General features: G+C 47.2%; 2 protein-coding genes across 2 annotated transcripts in view; one reads left to right on the top strand and one right to left on the bottom strand.

The window, feature by feature from the left end:
* LOC135106491 (collagen alpha-1(I) chain-like) overlaps positions 1-10,411 on the top strand; it is a 24,502-nt gene extending 14,091 nt beyond the window's left edge. The window contains exon 2 of the mRNA XM_064015539.1: positions 4,213-10,411. Within this exon, the coding sequence (XP_063871609.1) occupies positions 4,213-9,828 (5,616 nt within the window). The 3' untranslated portion in view covers positions 9,829-10,411. The remainder of the gene's footprint in view (positions 1-4,212) is intronic.
* A 2,441-nt stretch (positions 10,412-12,852) lies between these two features.
* Positions 12,853-15,368, bottom strand: LOC135106220 (uncharacterized). The gene is made up of 3 exons (XM_064014991.1): positions 15,155-15,368; positions 13,727-13,796; positions 12,853-13,540 (listed from the first exon to the last, which is right to left on the bottom strand). The coding sequence occupies exons 1-3, from the start codon at positions 15,366-15,368 to the stop codon at positions 12,853-12,855; spliced, it is 972 nt and encodes a 323-aa protein (XP_063871061.1).
* Between the last annotated feature and the right edge of the window lie 1,321 nt (positions 15,369-16,689).

The raw sequence follows: 16,689 nt of genomic DNA, 5'->3' as shown, positions 1-16,689 counted from the left end.
GCCAACAACACACACACGCCTTTTATATAGGTCAGTATATCACCTCTAACAACAACAACAATAACAATAGAATGCCAGATGCCACCACTAAATGTTACTCCTCCTCCGGCATAGAAATATCGCTCACTGATTGGTTGTCTGGTTCTTGCCTTCGCTCTAACCAACCAATCAAGTAGCAAGTTATTAACCTCTGTCACAAGGCCACGGCAAGGCTATGCTTCCACACACACACACACACACACACACACACACACACACACACACACACACACACACACGTAGGAGAAAATTATCGAATGCATATGTGTGTATGTGTGTGTCTGTGTGTGTTTGTGTGTTTGTCGTTAGTGATAAAGTACGTAATGAAAGCAAGTTTATAGCAGGGAAACATAAAAGAGGTCAGTAAGTCGAGGCACAGGTAGAGATCGTGGGGTGAGAATCAGACCCGTGGGTGATGAAAAATTACGATAAGAAACGGGAATTGTTAAGGTGATCAGAGAATAGGCTCACGGAGAGATTATGCACGCCTAGTCGGTAATTAAGTCATAAGGAACACAACGATCACGTAAAATATATCCTTCGTTATTGTCTAAATGGAATAAAAAAAGACGCATTTAGTCAGCATGTTGAATGGAGTAAATAATATCCAGATGGGCGAATATTAATAGTAAATAATATCTAAAAAGTAAAAAGGTACAACTCTGAAAGTTTACTAGAACGAGATAACGTTATTTTATGGGAGAGAAATGTGGTTGGTGTATAATCCTTAGACCGTATTCTGGTTCCTGCTCCCTATCCTTGTGTCACCCCGCGGTACTTCCCCTAAAGGCTCGCTGACTCACTCTGGAGGTGTGTAGGTGTCGTCTCTAGGTATTACCCTATCCTGAAATCCCCTTAGGACACACTTGACTCACCCAAGGATAACAGACAGGCGGGAATCCTTAGAAACTTTACTCCCAGCCTTCTAAACCTTCCAAACCTTCCATTTCTCTCTTCCTTTCATCTTGTTATCTCTTCACGTCTCCTTCTCCTCCCTGCTTCCTTGTGGCTACGCATTCTTTTACTCTCCCACGGCTAGTCTTCCTGTCTCTTTATATCCTCCCCGTTCTCCCTCACGTTCCCTGACCTTCACGTCTGCCCCACGTCCACATTCCGTTGTCCATTCTTTCCGATCTACTCCTTATCACACTACGTCACCATCACAGCTGTCACCATATAACCCATTTCCTCGGACCCACTCCTCTCTAATTACCCAATACTCTATACAGTACCTACATATACTTTCACACTATTAGCAAATGTCATTCTATTACCCTCTCTCCATATATCACCTATCTAGCGCCTCTTTTTTGTCACTATTCAACGGCTCGGAGCAAAGGGCATTTGGTGGGGGAGTGAAGGGATGATGGGGAGGGTGAGGGAGAGAGATGGAGGGCGATTTGGCAGGGGAAAGAGTAATGGAGAAGGTGAGGGAGGGAGATGGAGGGCAGTTTAGCAGGAGAGTGAAGGGGTGATGGAAAGGGTGAGGGAGGGAGATGGAAAACGGTTTGGCAGGGAAGTGAAGGGGTGAAAGAGAGGGTGAGGGAGGGAGATGGAGAACAGTTTGGCAGGGAAGTGAAGGGGTGAGGGAGGGATGAAGGGCGGGTAGTGGAGGGAGTGACATTTGAACACTCAGAAGACGATGACCAACAACTTGAGAAGAAAAAGGATGCGCCAAAAAACTAGTTCACCTCGCGTATTCTTGTCCTCCTCCGCCTCCTCTCTCCCTCCGTCTCCCCACTCCTGTGCTGCTCCCTCGTCGCCCCTCCTTACCTCCAGGGGGAAGCGGACACTCCTCCCTTCCCCATCTTTCTTTTCCTTCCTTCCTTATTATTTTTTCCTTTAAATTTTAGCCTTTTCTGCTAGCCTTCATTGTTTATTTTTCTACACGTTTCTTTTTTAATGACTTGTTTGTTTTGTGTATGTATGTATGTATATTTATGTATGTATGCTTGAGGTCGTGAGGACAGATAGATGCACACACATACGTATATACTTACTTGTCAGCTTCCGCCTTATTGTGACAGGCATATCTCACCTACCTAAATATTTCCGCCATTATCGCGCTCCTTTGTTTGTCTATTATAATTTGCACTGTTGTTTGTCGTATTCTAAAGGAAGTCTTCTATTGTCTCTGTGTGTGTGTTATCTCGTGTCCTTATCTCTTTCCCATTATGAGGATATTGTTCAGTGCGTATGTGGAGGAGGAGAAGGAGGAGGAGGAGATAAGTATTTCTTAATAGACAATAATGTTACTGCAGACAAAACAATCACAACACAAGTAATTAGAAAAAAAAAAAAAAAAAAAAATATATATATATATATATATATATATATATATATATATATATATATATATATATATATATATATATATATATATATATATATATATATATATATATATATATATATATATATGTATATATATATATATATATATATATATATATATATATATATATATATATATATATATATATATATATATATATATATATATATATATATATATATATACACACTGAGGCACGACAAATACAGGCGTGAAGCAACGAAGCAGCACGTAAAGTAAAGCACGCCGCCCCTGCCCGTAACGCTTCCCCTCTTGCTGCTTCGTTGCTTCACGCCTGTATTTGTCGTGCCATGGTACTTCCGTCGACGGTAGGAACAGACGCACGCCACACACGGGAAGCTTGTTAAACGCGACTAGTTGAGTTCACATTAGTCGCGGTCTTGTGTGTGAAAACCTGAGTGTTATTTTTATGCATTAAATGTTAAAAGAGTCACAGATGATCAAGTTGAACATTATGAATTAGAATAAATATGATGTTAGCATCTGCATATATCCACAGCCAGTCTTGTTTGATGATATATTTGCGGCACCTCCATTCAGTCTGTCAATCACTTCTGTCAGTCACTACGTAGCACCAGAACCGCCGAACATCTCATCTAAGTAACATCCCGCACAGACGAAGGCAGTGTGGTAAGCAAGTTTTGTAAGGCAAGCGCGGACCGTGACCCCTCCTTCAAGGCGCCGCGAAAGGTTAAGATGGCCGATGTCCGTTCTGAGTGGCCCCGTAAACTGTTTGTTTCCAGAAGAGACGCATTCCAGGAAACTCAATCGAATGTATATGACGCGGCGATGTCACTTTTTTGTTTTTTTGTTTTTTCTTCTTTCTTTTCACGCCGTGTTGTATGAGTGACCTTGAATTCCGGAAACCAATAATTTATCACTTCTTTCCTTCTTAAATATGTATACATAAAAAAAGCACAAGGACAGCATCACCGTGATGACATACACGCGTATTCAAGTGTAATGACGTAGGAGGAAGTACACACAGCGTCACAGTCACAGTTTATCACCACCACTAATGAGTCATAACCTTGTGCTATCGCCCTGTCACTACTGTGATCATTACCCCAGCCAACTGAGTCATCTTCACCATATAACTGGGTCACTTGTGCTGGAGGAGAGTGAGGAAATAAGTTTTTATAGTAGTTTCCCTTACCATGACCTTCACCGTTTTCTGTGAAACTTGACCTGCGAAGAGTGGCTAACTTCAATAAAAACTGGAAAGTTGTTGCTCTACTTCCACTACTGAAATAATAACATGGTGAAAGCGTTGATTATATTTCTTCTTATTCTTCGTGTCGTGGCATCAATACCGGTATGTGTATCATCTTTATTATCATTACAACGGCTGCTGGAACTGACATCATTGCGTGAGATGTCATCACGCTACCATCTGTTATCAATTTCCTTCCGGAAAATGATCTGTTAATTCAGTTACAGCCTAAGGCTCGCACGGAGAGTTGTATCGTGACTGAAAAGTCCTGCAGATGGAAGTGTCCCCGCGGCTCATCAACATACCATGCCAGACAGCTTTTTTTTTTTTCTTCAAATTTCATCATATTTTCCTCATCATTCGTACCAAAAGTAGCTTAAGGTGCGTTTGTGCACGTGTGTGTGTGTGTGTGTGTGTGTGTGTGTGTGTGTGTGTGTGTGTGTGTGAGAGAAAGAGAGAGAGAGAGAGAGAGAGAGAGAGAGAGAGAGAGAGAGAGAGAGAGAGAGAGAGAGAGAGAGAGAGAGAGTCATATTGATTTTTAAGAGTACCTACACCTATATTGCTTTTTCTTCTGAACAAACAATTGATTGTACTCTTCTTGCAGGTGTTGTTACAAATGTGGCGACGGCGATGGCCAACGAATGCAGCACCGGTGTTCATGGTGATGGTGGCGGTGCTGTCTTCTCTACCAGTCACCCTGACTGCACCAACTGAAGACAGCCTTGAGGACACTGCTCGAGTGTTAGGACACTTCTCTGCCGGAGTCGGTACCAGGAGAAACGGGGCCCCCAGCAGATCCTTCACAGGAATTTCCCAAGGCAGTCTAAGGGGGCAGCAACCCTTTCAAGTCCGGCTAGACAGTTTAGAAGTTAATGATAACAGCAGAGAAGTCCCGTCTCGTCCTGGTCAACACGGAGACGACCGTCCGAGTTTGGAGAGAGAGAGCTTAGAAGTAACTTTGGGTAGCAGCGCAGTCCCAGCCAGCGGCACTTCAGGATCCCATGGATTCTCTTCTCAATACTTTGTGGTGGAAGATGACGATTCATTCGAAATCGATGAGGATGATTTCCGCTTCATGAATCTTGGAAGAAGATATCATCCTGATGGTATATCTCCAGTTTCCCCTCAGCAACTGTTTATTCCACAACCGGCAATTCCTCCTACTTCTAGTCTCGTGGCTCCTGCTTCTCGAAACCTCGGTCCGTCCCTCAATAACCCATATATTATCGCCACTGCTTCGTCTAGTGAAGAAATCGACGAAGATAATCCTTATGAAGATGATGATGATGACGAAGACTTGGCGATGTATCTCAGTAAAAACTTGTTGACTGTGAAGGGTGATGACAGCAGTGAGGAGCGACTAGAACTGGACGATGCCTTATTAGGAAGACGTTACAACTTTATCGATGGTCAAGGCAGTCATCGATGGGGCTATGACCTTGTGGACCAGTATCAACACCAGACAGTGAACACAGATGGAACAATGGACGGCAGGTTTGGTTGGACTGCTCCCAACGGTCAAGAAATCAGAGTTCAGTATGTGGCTGATGATGGTGGATACCGATTGGTTGGCTCTTCAGGTATCCATCCAGCAGACAGTGAAGACGTGCACCGGCTGAAGATAGAACATTCTCAAATATATAAGGAAGTAGCCAGCCGTCCCCCAGTGGCTCCACTACCTGTGTCCCCTGGTGTCCCATTGCCTCCAGTGTCCCATGGTGTTCATCTGTCCTCTGGATCTCATGGTGTCCCATTGTCTCCAGTGTCCCATGCTGTTCATCCGTCTTCTGTATCTCCTGGTGTCCCATTGCCTCCAGTGTCTCCACCATCTTCTGGGTCTCCTGGTGTTCCACTGTCTCCTACTGATAAGTCTTATAAAGTGACAATCCCATTTGGAGGGATTGGAGTTCCGTTGCCAGATCCACATCGTGACCGATCGCCATTTCAAGGGTCTCCAGGCTTCTCACTAGGTGTGCCTCTACCTCCTCCTCATGATAGTAGTGGAACAGTTGGTGTCCCCCTTCCCACACAGACAGGAGCTGGAAGTGAAGGAGCTTCTTTTTCTATCCCTTCAGGACAACCTACTGGTGGGGTTCCTCTTCCCAGCCCCTCTGGACCTGGGGCAAAGCCATCTCGTCCAGGTTTTTTTGACGAAGGTGAGGAAGTCATAGCTTTCAGTGGTGGAACGATGGGCGTTCCGCTTCCCACTCAGAACGGAGCTGGAAGCGGAGTCTCTTTTTCTATCCCCCCAAGACAGCCTACTGGTGGAGTTCCCCTTCCCAGCCCTTCTGGACCCGGAGCAAGACCATCCAGACCAGGTCTCTCCAGGGATGATGACACTGTAGTTTTTGGAGAAAGTGGTGGTGTTGGGCTTCCAGGTATTTCGGGATTTGAAACAACTGGAGTTTCCCTTTCAAGCCCCTCAGTGCCTATGACTGGTGGAGTGCCTCTTCCCAGCCCCTCTGGACCACCAGGGGCACCATCAGGGACAGGTTTTTTTGGGGATGATGAGACTGTAGTCGTTGGAATAGGTGGTGGTGTTGGACTTCCTGGAGCACCCGGAGTCTCCCTTTCCAGCCCTGCAGGACCAGTGACAGGCGGAGTGCCTCTTCCCAGCCCCTCTGGACCACCAGGGCCTCCATCTGGGCCGGGTTTTTTTGGGGATGATGACACTGTAGTAGGTGGAGGTGGTGTTGCACTTCCAGGAGCACCCGGAGTCTCCCTCTCCAGCCCTGTAGGACCAGCAGCAGGCGGAGTGCCTCTTCCCAGCCCCTCTGGACCGCCAGGACCACCATCTGGGCCAGGTTTTTTTGGCGATGATGATACCGTAGTAGCTGGAGGTGGTGTTGGACTTCCAGGAGCACCCGGAGTCTCCCTTTCAAGCCCTGTAGGACCAGCGACAGGCGGAGTGCCTCTTCCCAGCCCCTCCGGACCACCAGGGACACCATCCGGGCCGGGTTTTTTTGGGGATGACACCGTAGTAGCTGGAGGTGGTGTTGGACTTCCAGGAGCACCCGGGGTCTCCCTCTCCAGTCCTGTAGGACCAGCAACAGGCGGAGTGCCTCTTCCTAGCCCCTCTGGACCGCCAGGACCACCATCTAGGCCAGGTTTTTTTGGTGATGATGACACTGTAGTAGCTGGAGGTGGTGTTGGACTCCCAGGAGCACCCGGAGTCTCCCTCTCCAGCCCTATAGGACCAGCAACAGGCGGAGTGCCTCTTCCTAGCCCCTCTGGACCGCCAGGACCACCATCTGGGCCAGGTTTTTTTGGTGATGATGACACTGTAGTAGCTGGAGATGGTGTTGGACTTCCAGGAGTGCCCGGAGTCTCCCTCTCCAGTCCTGTAGGACCAGCAACAGGTGGAGTGCCTCTTCCCAGCCCCTCTGGACCACCAGGGCCTCCATCTGGACCAGGTTTTTTTGGCGATGATGACACCGTAGTAGCTGGAGATGGTGTTGGACTTCCTGGGACGCCGGGAATCTCCCTTTCCAGCCCTATAGGACCAGCGACAGGCGGAGTGCCTCTTCCCAGCCCCTCTGGACCACCAGGAGCACCAACTGGGCCAGCTTTTTTTGGCGATGATGATACTGTAGTAGCTGAAAGTGGTATTGGACTTCCTGGGGCACCTGGAGTCTCCCTTTCAAGTCCTGTAGGACCAGTAACAGGCGGAGTGCCTCTTCCCAGCCCCTCTGGACCACCAGGACCACCATCTGGGCTGGGTGTTTTTGGAGATGATGACGCCATAGTTGCTGGAGAAACTGGTGATGGACCTGGAGGGACAGTAGTGTTTGGAACCCGACCTGTAGGGACAGAAACTGATGGGGTGCCACTACCTAGCCCATCTGGGCCGGAACCAGCACCTTCAGGGACTGGACTCCTTCATGATGAATCTGTAGGTTTTAAAGGAGCCTCTGGTGTTGGACTTCCTGAAATACCTGGTGTAAGACCCGGTGGAATTCCTCTTCCTAGCCCCTCTGGACCTGAGACAGCACCATCAGGACCAGGTTTTTTGGGTGATGATGACACTGTAGTAACTGGAACAGCTGCTGATGTTGGAACAAGTGGAGTTTCTCTTTCCATCCCTATTGGACTAGGAACTGGTGGAGTATCTCTTCCCAGCCCTTCTGAACCAGCAGCCGGGCAGGGCTTTTTAGATGATGACACTGCAGTAGCTGGGGATGGTATTGGACTTCCCGGCGCACCAGGAATCTCCTTTTCCATCCCTATTGGGCCAGATGCTGGTGGAGTGTCTCTTCCCAGCCCATCTGCACCAGAGCCAACACCATCAGTGATTTTCGGGGATGATGACACTGTACTTACCGTAAGTGCTGCTGGACCTCCAGAGGCTCCGGGAGTCTCCCTTTTCAGCCCTGTGGCACCAGGGGCAGGTGGAGTACCCCTTCCCAGCCCCTCTGGCCCTGAATCCACATCAGTAGATGATACAGCAACTGGAATACCAGGCTTTGTTGATATAACCAGTGGATTTGGTGCCCCTGGACCTGGACTACAAGCAGCAGAACCTGGTATCGGTGCTGGGGCAGGAGTATCACTCCCAGGGTTTGGATCACCAGACGACGATGCTGCTGTAAGCCCAGCGTTTGACTTTACCACTGGATTTGGTGCCTCTGGACCTGGACTATCAGCAACAGGACCTGGTACAAGTGGTGGAGCAGGAGTATCACTCCCAGGAGTTGGATCACTTGATGATGATACTGCTGGAAGCCCTGGGTTTGACTCTATTGGTGGCTTTGGTACCTCTGGATCTGGACTTCCAGCAACAGGGCCTGCTACAGGTGATGGAGCAGGAGTATCACTTCCAGGGTTTGGATCACCTGACGACGATGCTGCTGGAAGCCCTGGGTTTAAACTGACTACTGGATTTGGAACCTCTGAAACTGGATTACAGGCAACAGGACCTGGGATAGGTGCTGGATCAGGAGTGTCACTTCCAGAGTTTGGATCATCTGACGACAATGGTGCTGTAAGCCCAGGGTTTGACTTTACCGCTGAATTTGGTGCCTCTGGACCCGGAATACCAACAGCAGGACCTGGTGTCAGTGCCGGATCAGGAGTATCATTGCCAGGGTTTGGATCACTTGATGATGATGCTGCTGGAAGCCCTGGGTTTGACTCTAGCCGTGGATTTGGTGCCTCTGGACCTGGACTACCAGCAACAGGACCTGGTGTCAGTGTTGGATCAGGAGTATTACTGCCAGGGTTTGGATCACTTGATGATGATGCTGCTGGAAGCCCTGGGTTTGACTCTAGCCGTGGATTTGGTGCCTCTGGACCTGGACTACCAGCAACAGGACCTGGTGTCAGTGTTGGATCAGGAGTATTACTGCCAGGGTTTGGATCACTTGATGATGATGCTGCTGGAAGCCCTGGGTTTGACTCTAGCCGTGGATTTGGTGCCTCTAGACCTGGACTACCAGCAACAGGACCTGGTGTCAGTGTTGGATCAGGAGTATCACTTCCAGGGTTTGGATCACATGATGATGATACCGCTGGAAGACCAGGCTTTGATGATTCATCCTCTGGCTTTGGACTTTCAAGCTCTGGGTTTAATGGGGAAGTTCCTTTGTCGGTGTTAGACTCCTCTGATAACGGAAAGCCTATGAGCCCTGATTTTGGTTTTTCTGGTGCTATTGGTTCATCTGATGATTTTGGACAGAGCTCAGGAGGGTTTGGATTTGAAGGAGGGGTACCTCTCAATAGTGGATTTGGCGGATCAGCATCTTTCAATGGAAGGGGTGCTCTGGATGCCTCAGAGGTGCCGCTTCAAGGGCCGCCAGTATCCAGCACTTTTAGCCTCTCAACAAATTTAGGCCATGGAACTGTTTCCTCTGGTGTGCCACTCAATACTGGTAAAGACTTGTCATCTAACAAAATCCGTCATTCTCACGGAACTTCCCAATTTTTTGAGGTAGGCCCACCTGAGCCTGCTCATCATGCTGCAGGTGGGCCAACCAGTGCCTCACCTCTTCCTTTCTATCCTCACACCCCCATGTTTGATTCCCAACATCCCAACCAGTTCCATTCGTCCTCTGGTCCAGTTCGCGAGGCGAGCCCTTTTGCTGAAAGTTCTGCAAACTTGGATAGTGAGCTAGAGAAGCCCCAGGACCTAGTCAAGATATATCACGATATTTACGGCATAAAAATGAGATTAGAAGACTGGTTAGTCCCTAAACGGCGGGAAGCTCCTCGTGCTATCTTGTAGGCTCCAGGATTCTAATCCTAACAAGGATCATATCGTGTGTTGCGCTGTGAATGATTGTTGTGTATTTATGAATGCATTGAGGCGCCAGTTACACTCGGGTATGGGAATGGTCTCATTGTAAAAATAAATAAATATCTAAAGATAGCGTTAATTGTATTTGGAGCTGTGTGTGAATACTAAAAAGTCATTATTCATAACAAACAATAAAGATTTTTTTTTTTTCACCTCCATATCTAAAACGTAGAGACTGTCCATTTTCCCTAAATCCTGACGCCTCACTCGTCCTTTTAATTATTATAACTTTCCCCTCAAAGACGTTCCTCCCTTTCAAATCCACACCCTTCACACGTTCGCTGTTCGCTCCTCGTGACCCGAGATTTGCTGTCCTCAACCTCTGTCCCATCCACTTGGCTGTGTACATAGTAAGGTGTATGTTATATTATATTGTATACCATTAAATACATGTTTGTGATTACCGAGCACTGTGGTTGGTGAAACGATGGTGCCAGCCTTGCACCAAGACCTGGAAGAGACTTGGTTTGTACGCTTCGGTCGATGGAATAAAAGTCTTTTTTTTTATACATTTCTTGTTTCTCATTCCTCTCATTCCTGATCCGACCCGTACCTGCTGATGAAGGTTGCTGGTTCTGTTGTGATCAAAGATAAGGTGTTAGATAATACAATAGCACATACAATTGCTGAATTCTTAGTTTTATTTATAGTCAGTCATACTTTCCGTAAAAGCTACTTGTTTGTTGGATAGTTTACACGATGGAATATTATAATAAATGTTGTCTACTTTGAAAATTAGAAAATACATACAATGAAGATGACTACAGTAGTAAAAGATTCCCAGTCTCCGATGATGTGTACCAAATTTAATTGCTGGGAAGAGGGAACATAGTGAATTTTAATCTATGATTGATCACCTTAATCAACAGAGTAATAGGGCAGTGATGTAGACATGCGTATAAACAAGTACACAAGTGAAGAGGTAGACTGAGATGGGATAGCACATAAATAGAAAGGAGAAATCATATTTTCTGTATGAAATATATATTTCTTTTCATTAATTTACAGTACTGTAAATTCAATCAGATCATTTGTATTAAGAAACAAAGGGTTATGACTGAAAAAGCTGCTCTAGAAAATAACTAAAAGAAAAAAAACTAAAAGAAAAATTATGCGCATACATTACTATGAGCATAAGGTTTTTGGACAATTTATGTCGAAACTAAAGCAAGTAGTAATTAATACCTAATATTATTATATCTTGAAAAATCTTTAGGTAAATGTGTGCTTCTTCATCTCTTGAACTCAAGTAATTTGTTAACTTTAATAAACGAGAAATAAAATTACCCAATGACATTTAATTTGGTCCCACACAAAGCTGGCATGCTGCTACAAAAACCTGAAATCTTTGTGTAGGTGTCACCTTACTAGTGGCGTCCTGAGATGGCCAGGACTCAGGCTAGAACGTGAGTTTCGAGCTTTGTTTCCTGTAACGAACCAAGGTTGCAAGAAAGCTTTTAGAATTATACTTTTGTGCTTCCTCTTCTGACTGATTGACAGCCGTGTTCCATGACTCGCTATGAGAAACTGCTTGATCGATATCTGAAAGTGTTGAAATGAAAATTAAAACTTAAGCCGACGTTAAAGCAACCGTGAAGCAGTCCAGGTGTTCTCGAAATACAGAAAGTTAAGCATACATTCATATTACTACCAACTTTTTTTTTTTTCAGAATATTGAACCAAGAGTTGTCAAGGTCATGACAACCCCATGACCTTGATTCGCTCCTAATCTCAACCTGAGGGGATGAGACCCCTGTGATCTTGAATAATAAGTTTTTTTTCTCTTTTTTTTTTTCAAATCTTTAGTCATGGAGGCACTAGGGGTGAAATGACTACAGCGATTGAGGCCTGAAATGGTAATAGTCTTTTTGTCACTGTTTTCATGAAGCATGGGACTCCCATTACTGTATGCTGCATGGAAGATGGGAAAGGATGATTGGTGGTGCTTAAGATATATTTTAAATGTAGTATGTAGTCTTTGTAACAACACACACATTGCGCTTTCCATTTGGCCAAATTTGTATCGAAGGAACGGCAGCTTTATGAAGGAAACGCTCCCTGCGCAATACCAGCTTAAGGAAAGGGAAGGGATGGCACACGCTAATTGACTTTGGTCTTAATTTACTCGTGTGTTTGTTGTCCTGCCCTTGTGTTTCGGCCTCGCTCTTCTGGAACCTAGCGAGGGTGTCAAGTAACTGTTTTCTTTTGATTGATTGATTGATTGATTGATTCATACATTCTCTCTCTCTCTCTCTCTCTCTCTCTCTCTCTCTCTCTCTCTCTCTCTCTCTCTCTCTCTCTCTCTCTCTCTCTCTCTCTCTCTCTCTCTCTCTCATTAACGGCAAAACAAATTGCGCCAGTGTGAACCCATATTGCTCGGGTAATGAAGCTTCGGAGCAAGAGGATCATGCAGAGGAAAAAAATTGCATTCTTGCTTCATTCGCACAGTCATCATTTTATACCTATCTCATTTCTCATTACCGGAGACTGCTACAACATTTTATTTTCTTCTACAGTTCCATATTGCCCATGAAGAGATTGTCAGCACTTCTTCAGATGGAGACCCAGGCAATCCCCATAAGGCCGCAGGAGGGTGAAGGGGCGCCACATCGGGAAGACCCCCAATGTTCTGAGGATGAAAGGTGAGAGGGAGCAGGAGGGGAGACGCGACAGAGCGACAGAAGATAGGGAAAAGGAAGGAATGAGAGAGCAGAGAACTAGGACACCCGGTCTTGATTCTGAGGCAAATAGAGTGAGGGAGGCGTAAGTGAGGGTGAGGGGTGAGTTAGAAGACGGAGAGAAGTGAGGGGAGTGGTGAAGGTGAAGAGAGGAAAGAGGGAGATGGAAACAGGTTCAGGGAGGAGAGCGGAGGCTGGAGACTGATCGCTGCTGGAGCAAGTCTCAGGGGAGTTAGGGAGGGTAGAAAAGGGAAATTTTTCGTGGCCGAGTATGTCATGCTTGGAAAGTAGGCGGGTAGAAAGGGCGTCGCCGCTCCCTTGAGGAAGCCGGGAATGGTGGGCGGGGCTGGATGGGGCGGGACGGGCAGGCTGCAGGGGCCCACTCAGCACGCAGAACACTGCTGGGCGGGAAAGCTAGCTGCTCGCTCTCTGGCAGGAGAGCTGCTATGGGCGGGGCGAGAGCCTCAAGAGGCCGATCGGGGAGTGGCGGGAGTGGGCGGGGCGGGCGCGGGCCAGAGACAGAGATACTCTGAGTGCTAGTGGACCTCTGCCCTCGGCCGCCTGTGGATGGGACAGTGCGACTCCAGCTTCTCCCTGCTGCTCGCGCTGTGGAAGGTGGTGGCCCTGGTGGTCCCACGCCCCTGCTGTCCCCCGCGCCCCGGCCCCTGCAGCACCGGCCCCGCCAGCCCCTACTACTACCACCACTGAGCGTCACGTCGTGCCCTGCCCGCACGAGGAGCTGCAGTGGAGACTGCCAGGGCGGGCGGCGGGAGGCGGGGCGGGCGTCCAGCTGGTGAGGATGGGCGCGGGTTGCCTGCTGCTGCCCTTCCTCACCACGGCCCCGTGGGGCGCCGCCCACCCCGCGTCCCCGCACACCTGAGTGCTCTGCAGGAGCCCCCAGGTAAGTGGCTCTTGATGCTAATGCCTTCACACTGTTGTTGCAGGTTTGGCAGTCTTGCTTCCTGGGACACCAGCATGTTTTTGTTTTTCTGATTTGCTTAATTAACTTTAATTGGCGTGCCAGCAGGTGTGCCAACCAGCACAGTGCTGCTGGTGCACAATGATAACAACTTTTTCATTCGTCCTTTGCTCCAGTTCCGGCAGGAATTAATTAAGGCGCGACACCACCTGCCTGGTCGCCGGCTGACGTCTCCCGGGTGAAGAGGGCGGGCTGCGGGGGGCTGCGGGGGCTGCGGGAGGCTGCTGGGGGCTGCTGGGCTGCCAGTGGCTCATTCACACTAATGAAATTAAGCAAAACTAAGTAATGAAGAAATTATCAATCCTAACGCGCACAATTCTACACATTTAAAATTCAATGGCAGTAATTACCGGCATCTGTGAGTGTGTGTGTGTGTGTGTGTGTGTGTGTGTGTGTGTGTGTGTGTGTGTGTGTGTGTGTGTGTGTGTGTGTGTGTGTAACCGTGACCTCCATCATTAGTGCATTTTCTTAACACCTAAGCCTGTCAAACGAATGTGCATATGTAACGTAACTACGTATGTATGTATGTTCTGTACAGATGAATGTGTGTGTGTGTGTGTGTGTGTGTGTGTGTGTGTGTGTGTGTGTGTGTGTGTGTGTGTGTGTGTGTGTGTGTGTGTGTGTGTGTCTGTGTGTAAGCAGAGGGCAAGGCCGCGTCATTAATCAAGGATAAGACTGGGTCACCGGTTGCTCTTACCCAGTGGGGACGGGGAGGAGGGCCCACACCGGGGTCTATTATCTGTGCTGTTATATCCTCGTTGTGTAAAGGTGGGCGTCGTTTGTTGAATGTCCTGTGTGTGTTGTGTGTGTGTGTGTGTGTGTGTGTGTGTGTGTGTGTGTGTGTGTGTGTGTGTGTGTGTGTGTGTGTGTGTCAACTTGAAGGGGCGAGACAAAACAAAAAACATTAACATTCTCTCTCTCTCTCTCTCTCTCTCTCTCTCTCTCTCTCTCTCTCTCTCTCTCTCTCTCTCTCTCTCTCTCTCTCTCTCTCTCTCTCTCTCTCTCTCTCTCTCTCTCTCTCTCTCTCTGTCTGTCTGTCTGTCTGTCTGTCTGTCTCTCTGTCTCTCTCTCTCTCTCTCTCTCTCTCTCTCTCTCTCTCTCTCTCTCTCTCTCTCTCTCTCTCTCTCTCTCTCTCTCTCTCTCTCTCTCTCTCTCTCTCTCTCTCTCTCTCTCTCTCTCTCTCTCTCTCTCTCTCTCTCTGTCTCTCAGCCCGTCATTCAGACCAAGGCAGGACACAAACAAACACAGTTAAGGACGCAGGAAGAAGAATCGAAAAGAAGATAGTGAGGGAGAAAGAAATCCTTATTAGCAACGTTTCAGGCGTTAATTAAGTGAGCGCAGCCTGGCAGGAAAGAACCGGCGTCGCGAGGGAAGTTAGACTATAAGGCGCAACGTTCCCCTTTGTTTCCCTGAAGGAGGATCCGGACGAAGTATTTTGCTCCGGCCTATCTGAAGGAGGCGCTGGAGACGATATGAAGTTGGCATTTATAGACCACTTTTTTATTATCATTTGGCAGCGAGAAGGTAAAAAACAGGTTGAGAACATGTCAGTAGGAATGGAGCTTAGAAGGGGTGCCACTGATGGGACAAGCGAGACATCCTGAAGTGGCACTCTCATCGCGGAATCTCAAATCAAGGTCGCAAAGCAGAGGGACCGCCCCGCCAATGAAAATGAGCGGCTGTGGGCGTGAGGAGTAGAAAGGAGGCGGTCTTGGTTCCCCACCACGCCCTTTGGTACTGTTAGGGACGAGTGCGGTGTGTCGGCGCGTCACATTGACCTGCATGTTGGGGTTCAGCACTTGTGGCGCCATATGACCGTATTGTTGCGGCGCCAGATATCCGATGCTGGCACAATTCCTTCCTCTTCGTGACCACCGCGTTTCCTGAATTCACTCCTGCAGAACCAACACTCCTCCAGTGCGCCAACATCTCTGAAAACTGAAGGATAGTGTTACAGGGCATACGGTATACCACAGCAAATATATTCTCCGTATACGATACCATGCCTTAATAGCAAACAGCCATTCATTTTCTGTCCGCATCAGGTTTCGAGTACTCTTGTGAAAACGGCTCATAATTCTCATCTTAATTATCTGTATCATCTTTAGGCATAAGAAAATAATAAAAATAAAAAAAGATAAAATTTTAAGTTAGCAATTAAAATCTTTCTGCCTGAGCTTCATGAGGCGTCGTACATGAAAAAAAAAAGAAAGAAAAAAAAGTTTTCTTTGAGAGAGGTTCCCTGTTAGCCTAGCACCGTGTCTAAGAGCGCGGCACCTTTATGGTGCTCACTCGCTTCCTCCACATGTACTCCACCAGGACCTAATCACCACCTACCGCAGATATTTGTTTGCACGGTAATTAACCACTTGAAGCCCCACGTCTGCACTCTCCGACACACAGCTCGGAACTAAAAGAGAATGCGCAAATCGAAAAAGAATGAAAGACGAGTTAGAGGAAATAGAACAAATAAGATAAAACTGGAGGAAGAGAAGTGATGATTATGAGTAAATTATGTACAGGTGAGCATCAACACCTTGACGGGAACTGATTAACGAAGGTGTAAATTGGCGTCAGTACTCCCTCTATGATACTAAAGCAAAAGTTTTATATCCTTAAGAAAATGTAAACGAGAATATTAAAGCTACAGAAAAAAATAAATAAATGTACTATAGTATATTAAAATTAGTTATTTGTGAAAGTCAGCCAGCTGAAAAATGTATCAACCTGTAACTTCATGGAAAACAACCACTTGAATAAAATCGAGGCTGAAAAAAAAGTAAAAAATCCGAGACAGAAGTACAAACAAAGATGCACTAAGTGGGGTTCATGTCCCCGCAGTAAGTCGACAGCTTCTCGCAACTGTGTTTAGGAACATGATATCTAAGATCCCAGTAGTCTCTCCTCCAGTGTGTCTCTTTGAAGTGTATGTGTGTGTGTGACATATGAGAGAGCTTGAGGTAACCTCACACACACACACACACACACACACACACACACACACACACACGTACGTACGTACGTACGTACGTACACACACACACACACACACACACACACACACACACACACACACACACACACACACACACACACACACACACACACACACACACACACACACACACACAC

The sequence above is a fragment of the Scylla paramamosain genome, chromosome 13 (assembly GCF_035594125.1).
Source record: "Scylla paramamosain isolate STU-SP2022 chromosome 13, ASM3559412v1, whole genome shotgun sequence".
Classification (NCBI taxonomy): Eukaryota; Metazoa; Arthropoda; class Malacostraca; order Decapoda; family Portunidae; genus Scylla; species Scylla paramamosain.
Note: the sequence above shows the minus strand (reverse complement) of the source record. Positions and strands in the feature narration are given on the sequence as shown.